Genomic DNA, 26,989 nt, shown 5'->3' with positions numbered 1-26,989 from the left:
GGATTTTAAGCTAATGGCAACTTGCTAATATCTGAAATGGAATATCTTTTGTGAATAACTAGTTTAGCAATTATTTATCTTGATAAATTTTATTATTGCAGTATTTGTAGGTGGAAAGAGTGTGTGTGTGTGTATACGTATACACTGCTCACAAAAATTAGGGGATATTTTATAGCTTCATGTTCATTTTGAAATATCCCCTAATTTTTGTGAGCAGTGTATATATATATATATATATATAGATAGATACATACATACATACATACATACATACATATTTTGCTTTCCATTTTTTGCCTTTCATTTTAATAAACAATAAGCAACTGTTTATGTAAACTTACTATTTGAGCCTTTTAAATTGCTGTTGGTAAACAGTTTGAAATATTGGGAAAAGGAGTGGTTTTTAGTGTAATGAATAATTTGGGATTACAAATCATTGCCCTAAAATGATAATCGTTGATAAACTTAAACCCTTTAAGCTCTTTAAATCTTGATTAGTTTTTCTTTCCTGCATTGCCACACTTTTATAAAGAGGCACCTGTTATGTATTTCTCTATCACCATCTACTTTCTCATTTTCTCATATATTTCTGAAAATCAGAATTAAATATGTAGAGAATACAAAGATATGGTAACAGACTGCAGGAATGGACCTCGGGTTTATGATCTGGACCTGCTGAGAAACATTTCTGGAAACTTGACTTTTGTGTTCCCTGTCTCACAGTAAACACTCAGGAATTTGTTGAGGTTGTTTTGCATTACTTATTTGCACCTGGTGAGTAGGCAGGGACTGTAGCCAGTGTCCCCAGTACAAGTCAGATGAAGGAAAAACAAGAATAACCTGCTCCCTGCCTGCCTCCTCTAGTGCAAACTGAAGTATATAAAATCTTCACTCTGTGAGGGTGTTATTAACCACAGATGTACATACATTCCTTTGGAGAATATTCTGGTAGAATTGTGCTCTATTGCCTTCTGATTTATATCACCATCTTAGTTTCCATTAAAGCAACTTCTCAGTTGATATATTTTTCTCAGTCACCTCTATCATTTTGACAATTACAGAACAATACTTAAAATGAAACTAACTAGCAATTAGTTATATTTGCTTCCACCTGTATGTAAAAAGTAGAAACTTTACAAATTCTCCTTTGACCATTATTCCCAGTCCCATATCGTGTCCCCATCTCCATTCCACTATCATAAATGGGTTTATAGTCTTCCACTCTTCTTTGTCAGATGCTTATATATCATATAGTTTTGTTTTTGTTTTTAAAATTTAAAAACCTCTTTTTTTTTTTTAAAGATTTTTATTTATTCATTTTAGAGAAGGGGGAGAGAGAGGAGGGGGAGGAGCAGGAAGTATCAACTCCCATATGTGCCTTGACAGGGCAAGCCCAGGGTTTCGAACCGGTGACGTCAGCATTCCAGGTCAACGCTTTATCCACTGCATCACCACAAGTCAGGCTGTTTTTAAAATTTAAATCACTCTACATTTGCTTTTTAAAATATTGCTTTGAACTCTGTGACATACAACAGTTAAGGAGAATTTACATACATACAAACACTCATACACACTGGCTATGTGATTAGAGCATTGTCCAGTATGCCAAGGTTGTAGTTCAGTCCCAAGTCAGGGCACATATAAGAATCAGCCATTGAATGCATAAGTAAGTGGAACAACAAATTGATGTCTCTGTCTTTTCCTCTCTCTTTAAAATCAATAAAATAAGGCGCTGGCCGGTTTGCTCAGTGGTAGAGCATCAGCCTGGTGTATGGATGTCCCAAGTTCCATTCCTGGTCAGGGCACCCAGGAGAAGCGACCATCTGCTTCTCCTCCTCTCCTCTTTCTCTTTCTGTCTTCCTCTCCTGCAGCTATGGCTTGATTGGTTTGAGTGCATTGGCCCACGTGCTGAGGATGACTCCATGTAGCCTTCACCTCAGGTGCTAAATATAGTCTGGTTGCGAGCATATCCCCAGCTGGGAAGAACATAGGCCCCAGATGGGATTTGCCAGGTGGATCCTGGCCAGGACACATGCAGGAGTCTTTCTATCTCTACTCCTCACTCTTTAAAAAAGAAAAATAAAAAATAAAAAAAAATATTTTAAGACTATTCATTTTAGAGAGAGATACAGAGAGAGAGGGGTGGAAGAGGAGCAGGAAGCATCAACTCCCATATGTTCCTTGACTGCACAAGCCCAGGGTTTCGAACAGATTTTTTTGCACAAGCCCAGGATTTTGAACAGATTTTTTTTTAAGAGAGAGAGAGAGACAGAGGGACAGACGGGGACAGACAGGAAAGAGAGAAATGAGAAGCATCAACTCATAGTTGCAGCACTTTCAGTGGTTTATTGATTTCTTTCTTATACGTGTCTAGAATAGGGGCTTCAGCTGAACCAGTGACCCCTTGCTCAAGCCAGTGACCATGGGATTATGTTTATGATCCTATGCTCAGGTCAGTGACCCATGCTCAAGCCAGATGAGCCCATGCTCAAGCTGGTGACATCAGGTTTCAGACCTGGGTTCTCAGTGTCCCAGGTTGACACTTGATCCATTGCACCACCACTTGGTTAAGCTAAAAACATTTTGAGAGACTCTAGATATAATATCCATCTTAACATACCACTCTTTTTAATCCGTTCCCCCGTTTATGACATTTAGGTGTTTATTTTCTCTTTATAATTTGACTTTAATTTCCCTTTCTTGTCCTTAGCTTTACTAAAAGTGTACTAAAGATCACCAATAATCTTTTTGGGTTTTTTTTTTTTTTTTAGAGACAGAGAGAGAGTCAGAGGGATAGACAGGGACAGACAGACAGGAACAGAGAGATGAGAATCATCAATCATTAGTTTTTCGTTGCGCGTTGCGACACCTTAGTTCATTGATTGCTTTCTCATATGTGCCTTGGCCGTGGGCCTTCAGCAGACCGAGTAACCCCTTGCTCGAGCCAGCGACCTTGGGTCCAAGCTGGTGAGCTTTTGCTCAAATCAGATGAGCCCGCGCTTAAGCTGGTGACCTTGGGGTCTCGAACCTGGGCCCTCCGCATCCCAGTCCGACGCTCTATCCACTGCACCACCCGCCTGGTCAGGCTCTTTTTGGGGTTTTTTTTGAGAGACAGAAACAAAGGGAGAGAGAAGCATCAACTCATAGTTGCACCACTTCAGTTGTTCATTGATTGCTTTTCATATGTGCCTTGATGCAGGGGTTGTCGAGCCAAGCCAGTGACCCCTTGCTCAAAGCCAGCGACCATTGGGCTCAAGCAACTGACCCTGGGCTCATTTCTATGATTACACATTCAAACCAGCTACCCCATGCTCAAGTTGGTGAGCCCACGCTCAAGTCAGAGACCTTGGGGCTTGAACCTGGGACCTCAGCATCCCAGGTCAACTGCACCACTGCCTGGTCAGGCCACCCCAACTTCTTTCAAGTATGTTCTCTTGTACCATACTATTTTATCTTTTGCTTTTTTTCTTCCTCTTACGTATCATCTTACTTTTTACTTCCTTCAATCACTTAAGTATAGTTTAAGCCTCACACTTATCAGTCTTCTCAATTACTATCTCATTTTCACCTCTATTTGAGTGGCTCCCAGATATGTGTATTTATTCCTGATCTCTTTCCATATTTCATTGTTCATTTCTAGCTGTTCAGTAGACACTTCTACTTGTTACGGTGTTACTAGTGCCTTAACCTAGTATCAAAACTACTGATATTTCCCTGCCTTTTTACTTACCTAGACTTCCCAATGTTTGGTCTTTGATAGGACCATTCTATTCACCAACCATAAAACCTTTTTTTCTTTTTCTTATCTTTTTCTTCAAATCCACTTGCTTATCAAATGTGCATTCTACTCTCTCTGACTCCAGTTTTTCTTTTCTACTTTGACTTAACAGAGTGGTACCATAAATAGCCAAGGCACAATTATAATTATGTCATTTCCATGCTTTAATTTTTTTTTCTTTTTTCTTTTTTGCGATAAAGACAGAGACATAGGGACAGACAGGAAGGGAGAGAGATGAGAAGCATCAAGTCTTTGTTGTGGCACCTTAGTTGTTCATTGATTGCTTCTCATATGTGCCTTGACAGGGAAGAGGGGGGGCTGGTTCCAGCAGAGTGAGTGACTCCTGCTTAAGCCAGCAACTTTGGACTTAAGCAAGCAACCTTGGGCTTCATGTCGGTGACCTTTGGGCTCAAGCCAGCGACCTTTTCACTCAGGCCAGCGATCATAGGGTTATATCTATGATCCCATGCTTAAGCCAGGAGCCCGCACTCAAGCTGGTGAGCCCTCGCTCAAGCCAGTGACTTCAGGGTTTCAAACCTGGGTCCTCTGTGTCCCAGTCTGACTCTCTATCCACTGCACCACCACCTGGTCAGGCATCCATGCTTTAAAATTTGCCAGTCTTGCCTGATCTGTGGCGGCACAGTGGATTAAGTGTTGACCAGCAATGCTGAGGTTGCAGGTTCAAACCCCTGGGCTTGCTCAGTCAAGGCACATGAGGGAAGCAACTACCTATGAGTTGATTCTTCCCACTCCTTGCCCCCCCCCCACCTCTCTCTCTCTCTCTAAAATCAACAAATAAAATCTTTAAAATTTGCCAATCTTTACATTGCCTATATATAGGTGTGGTTTTCAACTGCCATTCGAACAGAAATTTCGTGCAATAGAGTTAACCACCTTTATATTGTATAAAGATTATAACTGGTGGTTGAAAAACACTGGTCTATATAGGATAAAAGACCCTTATGAAGGGGTCTTAATCCAGCCCCAACCTACCATAATTGTATTCTTCTGCATACTATTTCATTGTCCTCTGAATATATCCTGCTCTTTTATTTTCTTATTTTTGCTTTAGATGACTTCTTCCCATTTAACACCTGGCTCACTCTTACCTAGCTTTATAATTAAGCTCATATATCATTTTGAAGCATTGCACAACTCCTTCAGGCAGAGGAGTTACTCCTTCCTGCGTTTCCATAGAACCTTTATGTATTTATTATAGTATATCACATTATATTGTAAATTTTTTTAATGCACCTGTTCCAATTCTCAGAGCCTTCTACACTCACCCTTTATCACCATGCACATTCAACTGGAAGTTCACTGGAAATAGAAACTATGTCCTATCCCATTTCTATACAAGAGCCTAGTACATTGGAAACACTGTTGAATCGGTGTCTTTTTATTATTTGTAACATTTTATTGCTTAGAATAATATTAAGGAACACTGTGTAAACAATTGTCTCATTTGGTCAAAACCTTCTGCATTTTCTAATTGTTTAGCTTAAGTTCAAATTCTTGAGCCTGTCCTTCAGGACTCTCCCTAATCACTTTTACTGTTTCCTAATATATTTAAGACACTGAGTATATGGCTGGCACCAACTACCTGTATAAAGTGTTGCTTCTCTTTAAGAATCAGTACATAAGTACATGACTTTTGTCCAAGCCAAACTGATTTGCTCATTGTCCTCTGAATACAAGGTTTTCTTTTCAGCAGTTTTCAAAGTTCTACCCATTCTTACAAGACCCAGTGTAGGTTTTACCTCATTTATAAAGTTTTTCTGGTTATTTCAGCCAGAAATAATTTTTACCTCCTATCCAAACTCATGTCACAGTTCTTTACACGCAATACATACATACATACATACTTCCCAAGTCTTTATATGCCATAACTCATAAGATAACGAGAGATGATAATATTTATATAGCACATAGAAGTAGATGAGAAGGGGTTTAGATTTCTGGTGAAAGCTCCTTATGGCTGCTTAAAACTACCCTAGCAAAAATGAAACACAGCATTTCTTATACATTTCTAATTTTATGAGAAATGGAAAATTTTATCAGAATATTTGGCAGGATGGGGCAGTGAAAAAGCTGAGTGAGTCAAGGCCTACGTTGCATCAGTGCCTCTGCTTAACTGTGAAGCCTTGGGCAGATGACCTTTCTGGGCTTTTGTTTCCTTAGTTACGATGAAAATTATTATGCTTGCAGAGTTTATGATGATCAGAGACAAAGGGCATGACATGAATATATATGCTCAATAAATGACTGCTCTAACTTCCATTCCACTTGGGTAAACAGACATTTAGGTTTATTTCTGAATTTTTATTTATTGGTTTTAGAGAGAGAGGAAGGGAGAGAGAAAGACAGGAGCATCGATCTGTTCCTGTATGTGTTAGACCAGGGATCTAACGGGCAACCTCTGTGCTTCAGGGCCATGTTCTAACCAGCTGAGCTATCTGGCCAAGTCTAAAGAGATTTTTAGTCTTGTTGGTAGTTTCTATTCCAGAATACATGGGATGTGGCACTTTTAATCCTGAGACAAAGCAAGCAGTGTGCAGTTATTTCCATTGTCAATAGGGGCCTTCCTGGCATTAACAGAAGTATAGATTGCTAAGCTTATTTTGAATTGAAAGAGTACTTGTTCTCTGCCTGACCTTTGGTGGCTCAGTGGATAAAGCTTGAGTGGCAACCTTGAATGCTGAGGTTGCCAATTCAAAACTCTGGGCTTGCCTGGTCAAGGTACATACGAGAAGCAACTAAGAGTCCGTCCCCCCCCACACACACATACACACACACTGCCTTTCTCTCTCTTTCTTTCTAAAATCAATAAATAAAATCTTGAAACAAACAAACAGCAGTACTTGTTACCTTCCATAAAACAGCCAGGCAAAAACATTAAGGAACTATACACACACACACACACATACACACACACAATATAACAGCAGCAATTTAAAGCTTGTTTCATTGCTCTCTTTCCCATATCCTGAAATTATTCTATTCTGTCACACTCCAGTTTTCATCAGTGATATTTAGGGCAGAAGTCTGATTGCCCGGATTTTTCTAATCCAAGATAAGCACCTGCAGTTTGAGTCTGCAAAGGTAGGCTTCACTGCCAGCTGTTTTGTTAAATTACCTATCTTGCTTAATTTATGTTCAAGTGAGAAACTATTTAATTGATATTTCCTTCCCTCCCCCACCTACATACTTTTTAAGTAATCAACTTAGTTAATCATATAAAGAGTGGATGGACTCACAAATGAACCTTATGAAGTGAGGTTATCTTTATCATCTATCCTTTAGCAACTGGTTTGTATCTTAAAACCTCTGTTCCAGCCCTGTCGGAATAGCTCAGTTGGTTAGAGCATCATCCCCATGCATAGAGGTTGCAGGCTTGGTCCCTGGTAAGGGCATATACAGGAATGGATCTATGTTTCTGTCTGTCTCTCTCCCCTTCCTCTCTCACTCTAAAACCAATAAATAAAAATAAATAAAAAGACCCTCTGTTCCAACCACTTTGGTCTTTTCATTATCCACGAGAATGTTCATTACCATCTCTCATCTTGTTTATGCTGTTTTTCTTATTTTGTATATCTTTATTCTTTTTATTTCTTAATCTAACTTGAATTCTCTAGTTCTTTTCTTTTCGTGAAACACAGCTATTTCATAATGTGTTTCTTTCTGTCAGCATCAAATTTCTGTATTGCATATAGTCTCTAACACTTTTTCTTGACAATGTTTTATGTGGTTTTTTGTTTTTCTTTTTTAGCAAGAGAGAGACAGACAGACAGGAAGGGAAAGAGATGAGAAGCATCAACTCATAGTTGTGGCACTTTAGTTGTTTATTGATTGTTTTTTTCATGTGTGCCTTGACTGGGCGGGCTCCAGCCGAGCTAGTCACCCCTTGCTCAAGCCAGCAACCATGGGGTCATGTCTATGATCCTGTACTCAAGCTGGTGAGCCTGTGCTCTTGCCAGATGAGCCTGTGCTCCAGCCTGTGACCTTGGGGTTTCAAACCTGTGTCCTCAGTATCTCAGGTCAGTGCTCTAGTCAAACTATGTGGTGGTTTTTAATGTATGCATAGATTGGTTCTATGCATATATTTTTGTTCCTTGTGGCATCAAATAATGAATGTACTTAGTAGGTACTCAGGTTGATTTAAGAGGAGATCTTGAAGCCCTGGCCAGTTGCTCAGTGGATAGAGTGTCAGCCTGGTGTACGGAAATCCTGGTTTGATCCCCAGTCAAGGCACACATGAGAAGCAACCATCTGCTTCTCTTTCTCTCCCTCTCCCCCTTCTTTCTCTTCCCCTCTCACAGCCAGTGGCTTGATTGGTTTGAGCATCAGCCCCAGCCACTAAGGATAGTTTGGTTGGTCCAGGCATCAGCCTCTGGTGCTAAGGATCGCTTGGTTGATTTGAGCATTGGCCCCAGAGGCGGGTTGCTGGGTGGATCCTGGTCAGGGCACATACGAGAGTCTCTCTATTTCCCCTCCTCTCAAAACAACAACAACAAAAAACAGATCTTGAGTAATCTTAGACTTAAGGCAAACCAGCTATTCCTTGAACTGTTTATAAATTTTACTATTAGGAAGGATCTATAACTGGAAAAGGTTATATTTAAATCATGTAGAATCAATTGGCTTATCGTTTAGAGATCATACATATAATTTAATGATGTTCTCGATACAGTAAGACTATACATTTATTTTAAGGAATAAGTAATATTCTTTAGATTTGTCTTGTTGAGTTCTCTTTTCTTATCACAATATAATAGTAATTTATTCTTTGATCACTGAGCCAATCATGGTAATTTCCAGGTCTCTCTACATACTTTGCAAACTAATGTGCCCAAATTGGCTAGTAGGAGGGTGTAGAAATAGTGTGTGCATCAGCAAGCAGGAGGCATTTAAAAAAGCCTAGTGGTGGAAGGACAAGAAGGGTGGAAGAAAATGAACTGAGAGGACTTGAATGAATATCTTAAGCAGTGGTGGTGGCCTATTGAAAAATTGGGGCCCTGGCCGGTTGGCTCAGCGGTAGAGCGTCGGCCTGGCGTGCGGGGGACCGGGTTCGATTCCCGGCCAGGGCACATAGGAGAAGCGTCCATCTGCTTCTCCAACCCCCCCCCTCCTTCCTCTCTGTCTCTCTCTTCCCCTCCCGCAGCCAAGGCTCCATTGGAGCAAAGATGGCCCGGGCGCTGGGGATGGCTCCTTGGCCTCTGCCCCAGGCACTAGAGTGGCTCTGGTCGCGGCAGAGCGATGCCCCGGAGGGGCAGAGCATCGCCCCTGGTGGGCGTGCCGGGTGGATCCCGGTCAGGCGGATCCCGGTCGGGCGCATGCAGGAGTCTGTCTGACTGTCTCTCCCAGTTTCCAGCTTCAGAAAAATACAAAAAAAAAAGAAAAAAGAAAAATTGGGAGAGGGGAGTTAGGAAACCCTGAATACCAGGGTCCCAAGTAGAATTGCCTTATGTGTTAATTTAGGTAAGAAAATGCATCCATAAAATCTAGGCATTCATGTCAAGTTGGTACCATCTTTTTATCTTTGTCAGTGCCATTATTACTAGTGTTCATTTGGTGGTTATATATGTACCAGACAATTCTTAAGCACTTTCACTTGTTCAATCCTTTATAATAGGGGATCTTAACAAAATCTTTTGTTATGCTGAGAGTACCTTTGGTAGTCTGGTTTAACCTCTGGGGTTCTCAGAATGTGTTGAAAGAATAAAACAATCAGAAATGAAACCATGTTTGACTAGGCAGTGGCGCAGTGGATAGAGCATCAGACTGGGACTCAGAGGACCCCGGTTCGAAACCCTGAGGTCGCCCACTTGAGCACGGGGTTGCTGGCTTGAGTGTGGGATCATAGATATCACCCCATGGTTGCTGGCTTGAGCCCAAAGGTCGCTGGCTTGAAGCCCAAAGGTCTCTGGCTCGAGCAAGGGGTCACTCGCTCCACTGTAGGTCTCCCTCCCATCAAGGCACATTTGAGAAGCAATCAATGAACAACTAAGATGCCACAACAAAGAATTGATGCTTCTCATCTCTCTCCCTTCCTGTCTGTCTGTCCCTATCTATCCCTCTCTGTCTCTCTATCCCTGTCACACACACACACACACACACACACACACACACACACACACAAACAAATAAACTTAACCTTTAAGAAAAAAAGAAATGAAACCAAATATGTTAGAATACAGCTATTAAAATATTAAATATCTGCCTGACCAGGCGGTGGCGCAGTGGATAGAGCTTCAGACTGAGATGCGGAAGGACCCAGGTTCGAGACCCCGAGGTCACCAGCTTAAGCGCGGGCTCATCTGGTTTGAGCAAAGCTCACTGGCTCCAGCAAGGGGTTACTCGGTCTGCTGAAGGCCCACGGTCAAGGCACATATGAGAAAGCAATCAATGAACAACTAAGGTGTCGCAACGAAAAACTGATGATTGATGCTTCTCATCTCTCTCCGTTCCTATCTGTCTGTCCTATCTGTCCCTCTCTCTGTCCCTGTAAATAAATAAATAAATAAAACAAAAGCAACCTCTTTTAAAAAAAATATTAAAAATCTGTGATCAATATATGAGCTATAACATTAAATTATGTCTGTTGGTGGTTATAATAACTAATTTCAGATTAGCGATGAGCTAAATGTTATTTGGGGACATGAACACTGTAAAGTAATGTGAAAATTCCTGGTCACTGTCCTAATTTCTAATTGTTATACTAATATAACTATGATTTGCTTGCATTCATGATTAAATAAAAATTAAATTTTATTGGGGTTGGTGAAAATAAAGATGTATTTTTCCCCCATAAATTTTTTATGAATCCCAGATTTAGAAACCCTGTCTTACAACAACTCTGAAGAGAGTCTGTCATTAAAAGTATAAGTAGCCTGACCTGTGGTGGTGCAGTGGATAAAACGTCAACCTGGAAACACTGAGGTTGCCAGTTCAAAACCCTGGCTTGCCTGGTCAAGGCACATATGGGAGTTGATGCTTCCTGTTCCTCCCCCTTCTCTCTCTCTCTCTCTCTCTCACTATCTCCCCCATCCTCTCTAAAATAAAAAAATTAAAAAAAAAAAAATTAAAAAAAAAAAAAAAAAAAGTATAAGTAGTGAACAGGGATTTGAATCCGGCTCCCGAGTTCTTTAGTTAGAATATCCTGAGCTTGCATAATCTTTTTTTTTCCTTAGGAGAAAAGATCTGAAGCATTTTACTTACTTTTTAACTTTAAAACCACATTTTAAAATGTTTACATTAAGTGAGTTGAGACAAAAGGAAGAAATAAGAAAATAAATTTTAAAATGGCTAGAGCAAAGGTTCTGAAACTTTAGGTAACAAGTTCACCACAAGGGCTTATTAAAATATGAGTCAGTGGCTCCTCAAAAAATTCAAATCAATTACCATGTGATTCAGCAATTCCACTAATGGGTATATACCCAGAATACTGAAGTCGGGGTTTCAAAGAGATACTTATACACCCATGTTCATTGCAGCATTATTCACAATAATTAAAACATGAAAATTCCAAATGATAAAATAGATAAGCAAAATGTGGTATATACATACAATGCACTATTTTTCAGCCTTAAAAAGGAAGGATATTCTACAGCAGGGGTCCCCAAACTTTTTTCACAGGGGGCCAGTTCACTGTGCCTCAGACCTTTGGAGGGCCGGACTATAAAAAAAACTATGAACAAAATCCCTATGCACACTGCACATATCTTATTTTAAAGTAAAAAGACAAAACTGAAATAAATACAATATTTAAAATAAAGAACAAGTAAATTTAAATCAACAAACTGACCAGTATTTCAATGGGAACTATGCTCCTCTCACTGACCACCAATGAAAGAGGTGCCCCTTCCAGAAGTACGGCGGGGGCCAGATAAATGGCCTCAGGGGGCCGCATGCGGCCCAAGGGCCGTAGTTTGGGGACCCCTGTTCTACAGTATGCTTCAATGCAGATGAACCTTGAAGATATTATGCTAAGTGAAATAAGCTACTCACAAAAAGACAAATACTGAATGATTCCATCTATATGAGGTATTTAAAGAATCAAAATCATAAAGACAGAAAGTATAGTGTGGTTTTTAGGGGCGGGGGGAATGGAAGAATGGGGAGATGTTTTTCAATAGGTATAGAGTTTCAGTTTTATAAAGTGAAAAGAGTTATGGGGATTGTTGGTGGTGATGGTTGCACAGCTATGTGAATTTGTTTAATATTATTGAATTGTGCTCTTAAAATGGTTATGGCAAATACCATATTAAATGTATTTTACCACAATAAAAGAAGAAAAATAATTTTGAAATTAAATTTTAAACCTAGAGTTTGATTCTGTAGGTCTAGCATGGGACCTGAGAATATGCATTTCTAGCAAGTTCTCAGATGATGTTTGTGCATCATATTGAGCACTGCTTTCTGAGATTGGAAGATTGAAAAGAAAAGGAGATTAAAGGAAAGAAGAAGGGGTAGGAAATAGTTTAAAAAGAAACTCTTAGAAATTGGTCAGAAAATAACATTGAAAGGGTTTTGAGCCAACCAGCCAGGGCCTAGAGCCATTTCTTATATCTAGTTTCTCATATTCTATAACTGGTCGAGAACCTTTTTGGCTGAGATAGCCATGAACGCCACATAATGTAATTCCATGAGAGCCATACAATGTGTTTAGCACTAAATACAAGTAAATGTGTTCATTTTATGTAAGACCAACACTTTTTTTTTTTTTTTTTTTTTTTAATTTTTCCGAAGCTGGAAACGGAGAGACAGTCAGACAGACTCCCGCATGCGCCCGACCGGGATCCACCCGGCACGCCCACCAGGGGCAACGCTCTGCCCACCAGGGGGCGATGCTCTGCCCATCCTGGGCGTCGCCATGTTGCGACCAGAGCCACTCTAGCGCCTGAGGCAGAGGCCACAGAGCCATCCCCAGCGCCCGGGCCATCTTTGCTCCAATGGAGCCTTGGCTGCGGGAGGGGAAGAAAGAGAGAGGAAAGCGCAGTGGAGGGGTGGAGAAGCAAATGGGCGCTTCTCCTGTGTGCCCTGGCCGGGAATCGAACCCGGGTCCTCCGCATGCTAGGCCGACGCTCTACCGCTGAGCCAACTGGCCAGGGGCCTGTAAGACCAACACTTTTAAAGTACAATAAGTCTCTGAATTCTTTTTAATAACATTGTTATACTGTTGCTAACCAGTGATGAATAAAGTACTTCTTACCATTAATGCGACTTCTGGTGCTGCATGGATTTGCTGATGGCTTTGTAGTCTGGTTGATACGTGGTGAGGCTAAGCTTCATGCAGGCGTTGAGACTTCCATCCGTTAACGTGATTGTAGGTTAGATGTGAGAAAGACTGCTCACATGCATATGTAGAGCCAAACATTGTCAGTACAGCAATACTCACACGCTGCAGTGTGTGATATGTGACGGGAAGCGCATTCCAAGTTTTGACAATCAGCTAGCTGGTCCGCAGGTTGAAGTTTTTTCATTTCTCCCCACTTGTGTTTGCTCGCCAACTCTGCTTGCTGTCCTGCAAGTCTTTCCAAATCTTCATTCAGTGACTTGAACTTATTCACCCACAAGTCTGAGGCCTTCAGGTCAGCAGCTTGTAGCTCAAAATCTCTGATGGAGACACCAGGGATGTAACTCAGGTCAGCACTGTCCACTGCACACTCATGTGGATGGGTGATGAACTTAAAAAGACGAGTGTGCTCACGAAATTCTCCAAAGCGAGCTTTGAATGACTGCAGGAGATTAGATGTGAAGCCTGCTAGCTGCTGGAGATCAAGATGTTGAGCAGGGTCACTTGCTGTGCATGCATCTTTAAACTCTCCCAGTTTTTCAAAGTGTAGTAAACGACCTATTTCAGTGTCCCGATGAAAAGTTCCAGCTTGTTTTCAGATGCAAACACTGCTTGTTGAAGGGATAAGACTGTATTTCCAATGCCTTGCATTTTCACATTGAGCTGGTTCAGATGTTCAGTCATGTCCACAAGAAAGTAGAACTTCAGGAGCCACTCAGTGTTAGCTAACTCAGGATGCTCGATGTTTTTCATTTCAAGAAAAGTCCAGATTTCGCTCAGACAAGCCGCGAAATGGCGGAGCACCTTCCCTCTTGACAACCAACGCACATTGCTGTGCAGAAGCAGACCAGGATAATTATTCCCAACTTCATCCAGCAGTGTTTTAAACTGGCGATCATTTAAAGCTCGGGCAACAATAAAGTTGACCACCCAAATGACCAGCGACATCACCTCACCAAGCTGCTCACCACACATCTGAGCACAAAGTGCCTCCTGATGTAGGATGCAGTGAAAACTTAGGATGGGTCTCTTTTCATGTTCACGAAGAAGCACTACGAATCCTCTGTTTTTCCCCACCATGCACAGAGCACCATCAGCACACACCGAAATAAGTTTATCCATCGGTAGATTTTTTTCTTTAGTGAACTCAGTGAGACTTGAATAAATCCTCCCCTCTTGTTGTCTCTTTCACAGGCAAAACAGCAAGACTTGCCTCATGTAGTGTGTCACCGACAGCATACCTTGCAGTCACACTGAACTGGGATAAATGGCTTACTTCTGTTGTCTCATCCAAAGTGAGAGAAAAGAATGGTGCTGCATTTATGTCCTTCACTTGTGTTGCCTCAATTTGATTTGTCATCAGGATGGTACGATCGTGAACAGTTCTTGCCAACAGAGGCATGTCTTTTATTTTTTGATTATCTTGTCTTTATCCGAAAAGTCGTCAAAAAGTTCATTGGCAACATCAAGCATGAATGTTCTGGCATACTCCCCATCTGTGAATGGCTTTCTGTTTCTCACAATTGCTAAAGCACCAGCAAAGCTAGCCGAATTCCAGTCACCTTGTTGGGTCCAAACACGGAGCTGCTGCTGACTAGCTTGCACTCTGCACAGTAGCTCTTGACATGCTTTCTTCCTGCTGTCCCCCGCTGGATATTTTGATGCAAATGTAGTATGGAGTGTGTCGAAGTGCCGCTTTATATTTGACCGTTTCATCAATGCAATTTTTTTTTTTTTTTAAATAAATTTTTATTAATGGTAATGGGATGACATTAATAAATCAGGGTACATATATTCAAAGAAAACATGTCTAGGTTATTTTGTCATTAAATTATGTTGCATACCCCTCGCCCAAAGTCAGATTGTCCTTCGCCACCCTCTATCTAGTTCTCTGTGCCCCTCCCCCCTCCCCCTAACTCTCCCCCTGTTCTCCCTCCCCCCCACCCCTGGTAACCACCACACTCTTGTCCATGTCTCTTAGTCTCATTTTTATGTTCCACCAATGTATGGAATCATGTAGTTCTTGTTTTTTTCTGATTTACTTATTTCACTCCTTATAATGTTATCAAGATCCCACCATTTTGCTGTAAATGATCTGATGTCATCGTTTCTTATGGCTGAGTAGTATTCCATAAGAATACTACTTTACAGTCCCACCAACAGTGAATGAGGGTTCCTTTTTCTCCACAGCCTCTCCAACATTTGCTATTACCCGTCTTGTTGATCATAGCTAATCTAACAGGGGTGAGGTGGTATCTCATTGTAGTTTTGATTTGCATTTCCCTAATAACTAATGAAGCTGAGCATTTTTTCATATATCTGTTGGCCATTTGTATCTCTTCCTGGGAGAAGTGTCTATTCATGTCTTCTTCCCATTTTTTTATTGGATTGTTTGTTTGTTTGTTGTTGAGTTTTATGAGTTCTTTGTAAATTTTGGAAATTAGGCCCTTATCTGAGCTGTTGTTTGAAAATATCATTTCCCATTTAGTTGGCTTTCTGTTTATTTTTATATCAGTTTCTCTTGCTGAGCAAAAACTTTTTATTCTGATGTAGTCCCATTCATTTATCTTTGCCTTCACTTCTCTTGCCATTGGAGTCAAGTTCATAAAATGTTCTTTAAAACCCAGGTCCATGAGTTTAGTACCTATGTCTTCTTCTATGTACTTTATTGTTTCAGGTCTTATATTTAGGTCTTTGATCCATTTTGAATTAATTTTAGTACACGGGGACAGGCTGTAGTCGAGTTTCATTCTTTTGCATGTGGCTTTCCAGTTTTCCCAACACCATTTGTTGAATAGGCTTTCTTTTCTCCATTGTGTGTTGTTGGCCCCTTTATCAAAGATTATTTGACCATATATATGTGGTTTTATTTCTGGGCTTTCTATTCTGTTCCATTGGTCTGAGTGTCTATTTTTCTGCCAATACCATGCTGTTTTGATTATTGTGGCCCTATAATATAGTTTAAAGTCAGGTATTGTAATGCCCCCAGCTTCATTCTTTTTCCTTAGGATTGTTTTGGCTATTCGGGGTTTTTTATAGTTCCATATAAATCTGATGATTTTTTGTTCCATTTCTTTAAAAAATCCCATAGGGATTTTGATGGGAATTGCATTAAATTTGTATATTGCTTTGGGTAATATGGCCATTTTGATTATATTTATTCTTCCTATCCAAGAACAAGGAATATTTTTCCATCTCATTGTATCTTTTTCGATTTCTCTTAACAATGCTTTGTAATTTTCATTATATAGGTCCTTTACATTCTTTGTTATGTTTATTCCCAGGTATTTTATTTTTTTTGTTGCAATCGTGAAGGGGATTATTTTTTTGAGTTCGTTTTCTAATATTTCATTGTTGGCATAGAGAAAGGCTATGGACTTCTGTATGTTAATTTTGTATCCTGCGACCTTACTGTATTGGTTTATTGTTTCTAATAATCTTTTTGTGGAGTCCTTCGGGTTTTCGATGTATAGGATCATATCATCAGCAAAAAGTGATACCTTTACTTCTTCTTTTCCAATATGGATGCCTTTTATTTCTTTGTCTTGTCTGATTGCTCTGGCCAGAACTTCTAGCACCACATTAAATAAGAGTGGAGAGAGTGGACAACCCTGTCTTGTTCCTGATTTAAGGTAGAAAGTCCTCAGTTTTATGCCATTTAAAATGATGTTGGCTGATGGTTTATCATATATGGCCTTTATCATGTTGAGATATTTTCCTTCTATACCCATTTTGTTGAGAGTCTTAAACATAAAATTGTGTTGTATTTTATCAAAAGCCTTTTCTGCATCTATTGATAAGATCATATGGTTTTTGTTCTTTGTTTTGTTGATATGGTGTATTACGTTAACCGTTTTGCGTATGTTGAACCATCCTTGAGATTCTGGGATGAATCCCACTTGATCATGATGTATTATTTTTTTAATATGTTGTTGTATTCGGTTTGCCAGTATTTTGTTTAGAATTTTAGCATCTGTATTCATTAGAGATATTGTTCTGTAGTTTTCTTTCTTTGTGCCATCCTTGCCAGGTTTTGGTATGAGGGTTATGTTGGCCTCATAAAATGTGTTTGGAAGTATTGCTTCTTCTTCAATTTTTTGGAAGACTTTGAGTAGAATAGGAACCAAGTCTTCTTTGAATGTTTGATAGAATTCACTAGTATAACCGTCTGGGCCTGGACTTTTATTTTTGGGGAGGTTTTTAATAGTTTTTTCTATTTCCTCCCTGCTGATTGGTCTGTTTAGGCTTTCTGCTTCTTCATGACTCAGTCTAGGAAGGTTGTATTGTTCTAGGAATTTATCCATTTCTTCTAGATTGTTGTATTTGGTGGCATATAATTTTTCATAGTATTCTACAATAATTCTTTGTATATCTATGATGTCTGTGGTGATCTCTCCTCTTTCATTTTGGATTTTATTTATTTGAGTCCTGTGCCTTTTTTCCTTGGTGAGTCTTGCCAAGGGTTTGTCAATTTTGTTGATCTTTTCAAAGAACCAGCTCCTTGTTTTATTGATTTTTTCTATAGTTTTTCTGTTCTCTATTTCATTTATTTCTGCTCTGATTTTTATTATCTCCTTTCTTCGGCTGGTTTTGGGTTGTCTTTGTTCTTCTTTTTCTAGTTCCTTAAGGTGTGAAGTTAAGTGGTTTACTTCGGCTCTCTCTTGTTTGTTCATATAGGCCTGAAGTGATATGAACTTTCCTCTTATTACTGCTTTTGCAGCATCCCAGAGATTCTGATATGTCGTATTTTCATTTTCATTTGTCTGTATGTATCTTTTGATCTCTGCGCTTATTTCTTCTTTGACCCATTCATTTTTTAGAAGTATGTTGTTTAGTTTCCACATTTTTGTGGTTTTTTCCCCCTCTTTTTTGCAGTTGAATTCTAGTTTCAAGGCTTTATGATCAGAAAATATGCTTGGTACAATTTCAGTTTTTCTAAATTTGCTGATATTGTCTTTGTGGCCCAACATATGGTCAATTCTTGAGAATGTTCCATGTACACTAGAGAAAAATGTATACTCTGTCGCTTTGGGATGAAGTGTCCTGTAGATGTCTATCATATCCAGGTGTTCTAGTATTTCGTTCAAGGCCACTATATCTTTATTGATTCTCTGTTTGGATGACCGATCTAGAGCCGTCAGCGGAGTATTGAGGTCTCCAAGTATGATTGTATTTTTGTTAGTTTTTGTTTTAAGGTCAATAAGTAGCTGTCTTATATATTTTGGTGCTCCTTGGTTTGGTGCATATATATTAAGGATTGTTATGTCTTCTTGATTCAGTGTCCCCTTAATCATTATGAAGTGACCATTTTTGTCTCTGAGTACTTTTTCTGTCTTGTAGTCAGCATTATCAGATATGAGTATTGCTACACCTGCTTTTTTTTGGGTGTTGTTTGCTTGGAGTATTGTTTTCCAGCCTTTCACTTTGAATTTGTTTTTATCCTTGTTGCTTAGATGTGTTTCTTGTAGGCAGCATATAGTTGGATTTTCTTTTTTAATCCATTCTGCTACTCTGTGTCTTTTTATTGGTAAGTTTAATCCATTTACATTTAGTGTAATTATTGACACTTGTGGGTTCCCTACTGCCATTTTATAAATTGCTTTCTGTTAGTTTTGTATCTAGTTTGATTCTTCTCTTTTGTTTTTCTATCATTTGTTTCTGTTTGTTTGTGTTCCATACTTCTTTCCTCTGTTGCTACCTTTTTTAAGTCATGTGTTTTTGTGGTGGCTTTTTCTAGGGTGGTTACCATTAAGTAATGAAAAGGGTACCTACCATATTCCATCAATGCAATTTTATCATTGCATATTAGACACACTGCAGAACCTGCTCTCTCCACAAAGGTGAATTCCTCTGTCCATTCCTGCTGGAAAATACAATACTCCTCATCTTTTTTTCTTTTAGCCATCTTCTTCTGCAATTAGCTAGCTGACTACTTGGTTAAAAGGAGGGAAGTTTACTTCCTGGCCTCACAACGACCCATGTACGTTATGCATTATCCAATAAAAATTTGGTGTTGTCCCGGAGGACAGCTGTGATTGGCTCCAGCTACCGCAACCATGAACATGAGTGGTAGGAAATGAATGGACTGTAATACATGAGAATGTTTTATATTTTTCATTTTTTTTTATTAAAGATTTGTTTGTGAGCCAGATGCAGCCATCAAAAGAGCCACATCTGGCTCGCAAGCCATAGGTTCCCGACCCCTGTTCTATAACAAAATTGTTTAGATTAGGCCCTGGCCGGTTGGCTCAGCGGTAGAGCGTCAGCCTAGAGTGTGGAAGTCCCAGGTTCGATTCCCAGCCAGGGCACACAGGAGAAGCGCCCATCGGCTTCTCCACCCTTCCCCCTCTCCCTCTCTCTCTCTTCCCCTCCCACAGCCAAGGCTCCATTGGAGCAAAGATGGCCTGGGCGCTGAGGATGGCTCCATGGCCTCTGCCTCAGGCGCTAGGATTGGCTCCTGTCGCAACATAGGGATGGCCCAGATGGGCATAGCATCACCCTGTAGTGGGCATGCCGAGTGGATCCCAGTCAGGCGCATGTGGGAGTGTCTCTCTACCTCCCCGCTTCTCACTTTGGAAAAATACAAGAAAAGTTGTTTGGGTTACATATGATGGGAGATCTGCCTCAAACTGGTTAACCTAAAAAATCTATGGGCTTATGTATGTGAACAGCACAAAAGTGTATTTAATTTTAAGTACATCTTGATTCGTGTCTCATCCATGTCTCAAACAAAGCCATCAGTTTTCATCTCTCAGTTTTCTCTGAGTTCTTTAGGCTCCACATGGTGGCTCTCCCAGCAGCTGCAGCCTCATACACTCATTTCGTGTCACACTATTTCCTGCTTTCAAGCTCAGTAGAAAAGAGAAAGTCTGTGTACCAACTTTCCCCATTAAAAATTCTGAGGTTGCCTGACCTGTGGTGGTGCAGTGGATAGGGCATCAACCTGGAAATGCTGAGGTCGCCGGTTCGAAGCCCTGGGCTTGCCTGGTCAGGGCACATATGGGAGTTGATGCTTCCAGCTCCTCCCCCTCTTTCTCTCTGTCTCTCCTCTCTAAAATGAATAAATAAAAAATTTTTTAAAAAAATTCTGAGGTTGACTCTGATAAAACCAGCTTTGTGGGTCCAGCCTCCCAATCACTCTAATCTGGGAGATAAAATACCCCTTACTTAAATCAATCTAAGGATTACTCTTCCTGGAGAATGGGGAAAGACTAACGGCCTGAACCACATACATGGCTGATGTTGGATGAAGAATAGTTTTTCATAAAAAGTGTGGGATATTAGCTGTTTCTTAAAAAGAGAAAAAATCGTGTTGTCCCTTAAAGAACAAGTTTCTACTCTCCCCTCCATTCCAGAGTCTGGAGAAACTGTGAACCATTATTTTCCAACCCCTCTTTTCTCCATAAAAGAGAGGAGGTGGGGAATTGGGGAATAAATAGCTGGAATAGATTGGATCAAGGAGGGTATGGGGAAACATAGTTATAACTCCTTTTCAGGTGATGTTCCTGGTCAGTCTATCAGAAATTGTTTTAAGAATGAAGAAAGAAAGGATTCATATACTTTATTTGTTCCTTCCCTTACTTTTCTCCAACGCTGAAGACTAATAATGTAGTCTTAACGGCTATTTGCCTAAAAACATTCATGTGACCATTTTTATATGCTTTAAGTTAATTTCCCATGTACCTGGCCCTTACTTCACAGATTAATGTTTCTTCATATTGGGTATATTAAGCTCTTATACCTAGTAAGGTAGTAAATCAGTTCATAAATTGTCTAGGATTTAGTATTTTCTGTACTGTTATTTATATGGAAAAAAAAAGTCATTAGAAGCCTTTTTTTTTTTTTTTTTTTTTTTACAGAGACAGAGTCAGAGAGAAGGATAGACAGGGACAGACAGACAGGAACGGAGAGATGAGAAGCATCAATCATTAGTTTTTCGTTGCGCATTGCAACACCTTAGTTGTTCATTGATTGCTTTCTCATATGTGCCTTGACCGCGGGCCTTCAGCAGATCGAGTAACCCCTTGCTGGAGCCAGTGACCTTGGGTCCAAGCTGGTGAGCTTTTGCTCAAACCATATGAGCCCGTGCTCAAGCTGGTGACCTTGGGGTCTCGAACCTGGGTCCTTAGCATCCTAGTCCGATGCTCTATCCACTGCGCCACCGCCTGGTCCGGCGCAATTATTTCTAACTTAAGGAAATCAAGTAATTGTCTCCTCCATATAAATGGTTTCTCCAGTGTTTTTGATTTTTTCTCCATAACCTGACAATTTTCCAGACCAGAAGTTCTCAAACTATATTTTACTTCAGGATCAGCTTTAGGGCTTGTTAAAACATGTTTCTAGGCCTGCCTGCTCTAGTTTCTGATTTCATTAGATCTGAGGTGGAGCCAGAAGAGTTTATAAGTTCTCATGTGATCCTGAAGCTGCTAGTCCGGGGACCTTTGTTTTGAGAATCCCTGTAGTAAAATCACTTGTCCTTGTCTGGTTTCTACTATAACTCCTTCCTGAAGCCTTCTCTGATTTCTCTATATTGATCCTTCTTAAAATGGATGTACTGGAACCTTAAAACAAGTCTTTTATTTACTGGACATAGCCCCAATTAAACTATGGGGTTTTCCATACAGATAACAATCTTCCATTTATTTTGTTTGCAACCACATGAAACCAGTGGATACTCAGTAAACATTGCTGGCAGTTTTTATAATTTTCATTTGCTTGCTTGTTGTGTACTATTACAAAAGTTAAAAATTTCCCTTTTATTTGTATCCAGACTAGAGCTTTTAGATGATAATAATACAATTTTAATTTGATATTGGTATCAGTTTACATACTGTGGACAGTACTATTTAATCTAAAATAACCATCAGATTTATTATTTAATGATTGGAATAAATAGAAAACGGATGTGGTAAGTTGGTAGATGTTGAGAACCAGGCCGTTTTTGGAGTATTGATATCCAAATAACTAAAAGATTAATTAGTTAATCTTTAATGATTAATTTCACTTCAGCTCTAATGAGCATTAGCTTCAAAACCCAAATTTGTAAGCTATATATTTATATCACTATGAATCATACAATAAAAACTTATTAGTATTAACACTTCTAATTAGGCTTTTAACTCTTAAAAAGTTTCCACTGTAAATTATTGTTCATCTAACCTCCCACAGTTGTGAAATTAGAAAAAATCTGAAAGTGCCTGCTTTAAATGTCAGTTGAGTACCTTCTAAAAAGTAAAACTAAAAACATTTAGTGGTGAAGTATACTGATGCCTGCAACTTTGAAATACATAAAAAAATAAAATGGATTGATGAATGAATATGTAGTCAAGCACATGTATATCATAATGATAAGAATTACAGAATTAAGAATCTAAATTTTGGGAATATGAGTTCACTGAGAGATTTTCAAGTTTCTTTTGAAAGATTGACATTTTTCATAATCACATGTTGGGGAAAATGAACACTTATCCAGAATTTATGGGGAATATACATGCAAGTACTGTATTTCTATTAGATTGAAATATGCAATTGCTATTGATGTAAGTCAAAAATATAGGCAATTTCATTTGGTTCAACCTAAGTATTAAGATTGTTTTGAGCAGGTGTATATATATATTTTTTTACCAAGTCTAAAATGCTATATAAATGAGGTAGATATTTTTAGTATATATATTTTTACATGTAATGCATTTTCTGATGACTGAAATTGACTTAATTTAAAATTTGATTTACCTTAATACTGATTAATTATTCTAGTCTACCTGTATTTAGCTACATACATACTCCATTGTTGAAATGAAAAACTTTTAAGAACCTACAAAGTTTCTGAGTAAAATCATTTTGAATATTGTTGCCATGAATTTAGTTTTCTTTCCATTCTAATTGAAAAGTTTTAATTGGAGCACACAGTTAAAATTCATGTTCTACAGATACTTGGAGACCTCACCCATCTATACTACCTGACTATATGTCTTTTGCACTAAACATAGTTAAGCTAGTTATTCTGACAGAAGCCACTTAATCTAATTAAGTGAAAAATGCACAGTAGGTAAAAAGCTTTAATTAGCAGTTGTTTCCAGTTGTACATTCATACTTGAATGGGGAGGAGGCGTGTTGAATGGTCTCATTGAGTTAAATTTTATTTGCCTAATGGAACTTGATGTCAAAACTTGGGTTAAATAATAAGGAATTGCACCCTAATCCCACAAGAATAAATTAGATCTCCTGAAGTACCTGTGAAAAGCAAAATGGAGAAATGTTATAAATTTAACCATCTCAATAGAAGTTTTTCTTAATTTAAGAAGCATCCTAGCCTGACCAGGCTGTGGTGCAGTGGATAGAGCGTCAACCTGGAATGCTGAGGACCCAGGTTTGAAACCTGAGGTCGCTGGCTTGAGCCCAGGAGTCACTGGTCCAGCTGGAGCCCCTCCGGTCAAGGCACATAGGAGAAAGCAATCAATTAACAATTAAAGTGTTGCAACAAGTTGATACTTCTCATCTTTCTCCTGTGTCTATCTCTCTCTTAAAAAAAAAAAAAAGAAGCAGCATCCCAGACTTGAGACTTCAGATTTCAAATGTAATAAATATAATTCCAAAAGAAAAGCCTGACTAGTGGTGGTACAGTAGATAGAGGGTTGACCTGGAATGCTGAGGTCACCAGCTTGAGTGTGGGACCACTGACACAATCCCAAGGTCACTGTCTTGAGCACTGGCTTGGGGGTCACTGGCTTGACTTGAGTGCCCTCCCACCCCCATCAAGGCACTTATGAGAAGCAATCAGTGAACAACTAAAGTGACACAGCTATAAGTTGATGCTTCTCATTTCTCTCCCTTCCTGTCTCTCTCTCAAAAAATAAAATAAAGGAAAATCAGTCATACTTATAATGAACCTACAAAGTTCATTATAAGTATGACTTATCATGTAGGCCCAAATTTGTATCATTGTCCTGAAACAAATTATCTGGATGTCTTCATCTCTTCTTCACTTTGTGCTCTTTATTTTTATTTATTTATTTGTTTATTTTAGCAAGAGAGGGTGGGGGACAGAGAGACAGGAAAAGAGAGAGATGAGAAGCATCAGCTCTTCGTTGCAGCCCCTTATTGTTCATTGACTGCTTTCTCATATGTGCCTCCAGCTGAGCCAGCAACCCCTTGCTCAAGCTGGTGACCCCGTGCTCAAACTGGCAACCTTGGGGTTTTGAACCTCAATCCTCAGTGTCCTAGGCCAGTGGCCGGCAAACTCAGTCAACAGAGCCAAGTATCAACAGTACAACGATTGAAATTTCTTTTGAGAGCCAAATTTTTTAAACTTAAACTATATAGGTAGGTACATTCCTTATTGAGGTAGCACCTGCACGTGGTATTTTGTGAAAGAGCCACACTCAAAGGGCCAAAGAGCTGCATGTGGCTTGCAAGCCGCGGTTTGCCAACCATTCTCCTAGGCCAACACTCTATCCACTGCGCCACAGCCTAGTCAGGCTATTTTTATTTACTGTACTTTTTTTGTGTGTGTGGCAGAGAGAGTCAGAGGGACAGATAGGGACAGACAGACAGGAAGGGAGAGATGAGAAACATCAATTCTTCATTGTGGTTCCTTAGTTGTTCATTGATTGAGTTCTCATATGTGCCTTGACCGGGGGCTACAGCAGACCAAGTGACCCCTTGCTTGAGCCAGCGACCTTGGGCTCAAGCTGGCTACCTCGGGGTCTCGAACCTGGATCCTCCACGTCACAGTCCAACGCTCTATCCACTGTGCCACCGCCTGGTCAGGCTATTTACTATATTTTATTAAATATTTTAACACCATTTGGTTCAGAATATTTTTATTTTCCTCCTTGAAACCCTGGGTGTGTCTTATGGTCAGGTGCGTCTTATGGAGTGAAAAGTACGGTATTTAATAATCTTTTCCTTTTTTTTTTTGTATTTTTCTGAAGCTGGAAACGGGGAGAGACAGTTAGACTCCCGCATGCGCCTGACCGGAATCTACCCGGCACACCCACCAGGGGGCGGTGCTCTGCCCCTCCGGGGTGTTGCTCTGTTGCAACGAGAGCCACTCTAGTGCCTGGGGCAGAGGCCAAGGAGCCATCCTCAGCACCCGGGCCATCGTTGCTCCAATGGAGCCTCGGCTGCGGGAGGGGAAGAGAGAGACAGAGAGGAAGGAGAGGGGGAGGGGTGGAGAAGCAGATGGGTGCTTCTCCTGTGTGCCCTGGCCGGGAATCGAACCCGAGACTTCTGCACGCCAGGCCGATGCTCTACCACTGAGCCAACCGGCCAGGGCCAATAATCTTTTTCTTTTTTTAGTTATGCTTTACTAAAAAGAGAAGTGGACGGGGTCTTCCTCAATTGAAAATTGAAAGACCATATATGAAATCACTTGCGCAATACTTTAGTTTTCCAAGGTCAAGAAGTTAAAGGGTTAGTATTGAAATGGGGTAAACACTGAATTTCGTGTATTTCTGTGCTTACTCCTCCTCAAAGAATTATTAGGTCTTCTTAAAAACAGAAGCAGTTTCATAGTTCATTACGAAGATAAATTAATGGAAACATGGAAGAAATTACATAAAAATAAAGTTCAGAAACTACAAGTTTCTGCTGATAAATACAAGGAAAAACAACAAGAAGAAACTATTCCACCAGAAATGTACTGGTGATTTTGTTTCCTCAGTTTTTTAATGTGGACTAGATATTCTATAAAATAGTAAGCTCGTCACATGAAATGGGAGCTGGAGTGGAGAGAAGGATGGGATCTTAAAAATAAAGTCATTATTTTCTTTTTTAATTTACAGAAGTTGCTGGGTGTGTTTTGCCACTGATGAAGATGATAGAACAGCTGAGTGGGTGAGACCGTGCAGGTGCAGAGGATCTACAAAATGGGTGCATCAGGCTTGCCTACAGCGCTGGGTGGATGAAAAACAGAGAGGAAACAGTACCGCCAGAGTGGCATGTCCGCAGTGCAACGCTGAATACTTAATAGTTTTTCCAAAGTTGGGTAAGATTCTTAAAAGTAACACAGATATATGTGATGTTATTGTACATAATTAAAAGTTTATATTATCCTTAATATATCTCAGATCCATTTATTTGTGCATTAAATGTTTTCATTTGGTTAAGTGGATAAAGAACTTGGACGTCTATGTGTGTGGATAAAATCAAATAACAAAACTATAATAAAAAGCTGACTAAAGAGCCTCATTCTCTGGAGACCATTGGTGTAGGAAAAAGAAAACAATAGTGTGTTCTTTCTGATACTCATCCTTAATCCTTCTATTAATGAATAAAAGTAGAGAAATGAAAGATTTAATAAAAGACAACATTAAACTTGTCTTTGGAATCCAGTTTATGTGGTTATCTTTCATGAAAACTGCTTTTCTATTTCTGTGAATTGGTGAGCAGAGAACAACCAAAGGTCTTTGAGAATAGGGCTAGCATTGACAAAAAGTAGAGCAGATTGTTGAAAAAAAGCTGTAACTAACACTGATATTTAGTTAGCATGATCCTGACAGCCTTGTGTTAATAAACTGGTGTCTTTATCTTTGTTTGGTGTTTATGTCATGCCAATTATAAAAAATTTTAATATCATTCTGGACTGGAATCAAGAGGTATTTATAAACAGAAGAATGACTTTTGGCCTGACCAGGCAGTTGCGCAGTGGCTAGAGTGTCAGACTGGGACGCGGAGGACCCAGGTTTGGAACCCTGACGTCACTGGCTTAGCACGGGCTCATCTGGATTGAGCATGGGGTCACTGGCTTGAGCATGGGGTCATAGACATGACCCCATGGTTGCTGGCTTGAGCCCAAAGTTGCTGGCTTGAGCAAGGGGTCACTCGCTCCACTGTAGCCCCCTGGTCAAGGCACGTAGGAGAACACTATTAATGAACAACTAAGATGCCACAGTGAAGAATTGATGCTTCTCATC

The 26,989-nt window shown here is 39.8% G+C and overlaps 1 protein-coding gene across 1 annotated transcript in view; it reads left to right on the top strand.

Moving 5' to 3' along the window:
* The window catches only part of MARCHF5 (membrane associated ring-CH-type finger 5), a 72,148-nt gene that overhangs the window by 3,075 nt on the left and 42,084 nt on the right, over window positions 1-26,989 (top strand). Inside the window, exon 2 of the mRNA XM_066355681.1 lies at window positions 25,859-26,061. Within this exon, the coding sequence (XP_066211778.1) occupies window positions 25,859-26,061 (203 nt within the window). The remainder of the gene's footprint in view (window positions 1-25,858; window positions 26,062-26,989) is intronic.

This window comes from Saccopteryx leptura, chromosome 13, assembly GCF_036850995.1.
Source record: "Saccopteryx leptura isolate mSacLep1 chromosome 13, mSacLep1_pri_phased_curated, whole genome shotgun sequence".
Classification (NCBI taxonomy): Eukaryota; Metazoa; Chordata; class Mammalia; order Chiroptera; family Emballonuridae; genus Saccopteryx; species Saccopteryx leptura.
The sequence above is the reverse complement of the archived record's forward strand: the minus strand, read 5'-3'. Positions and strand labels throughout refer to the sequence as shown.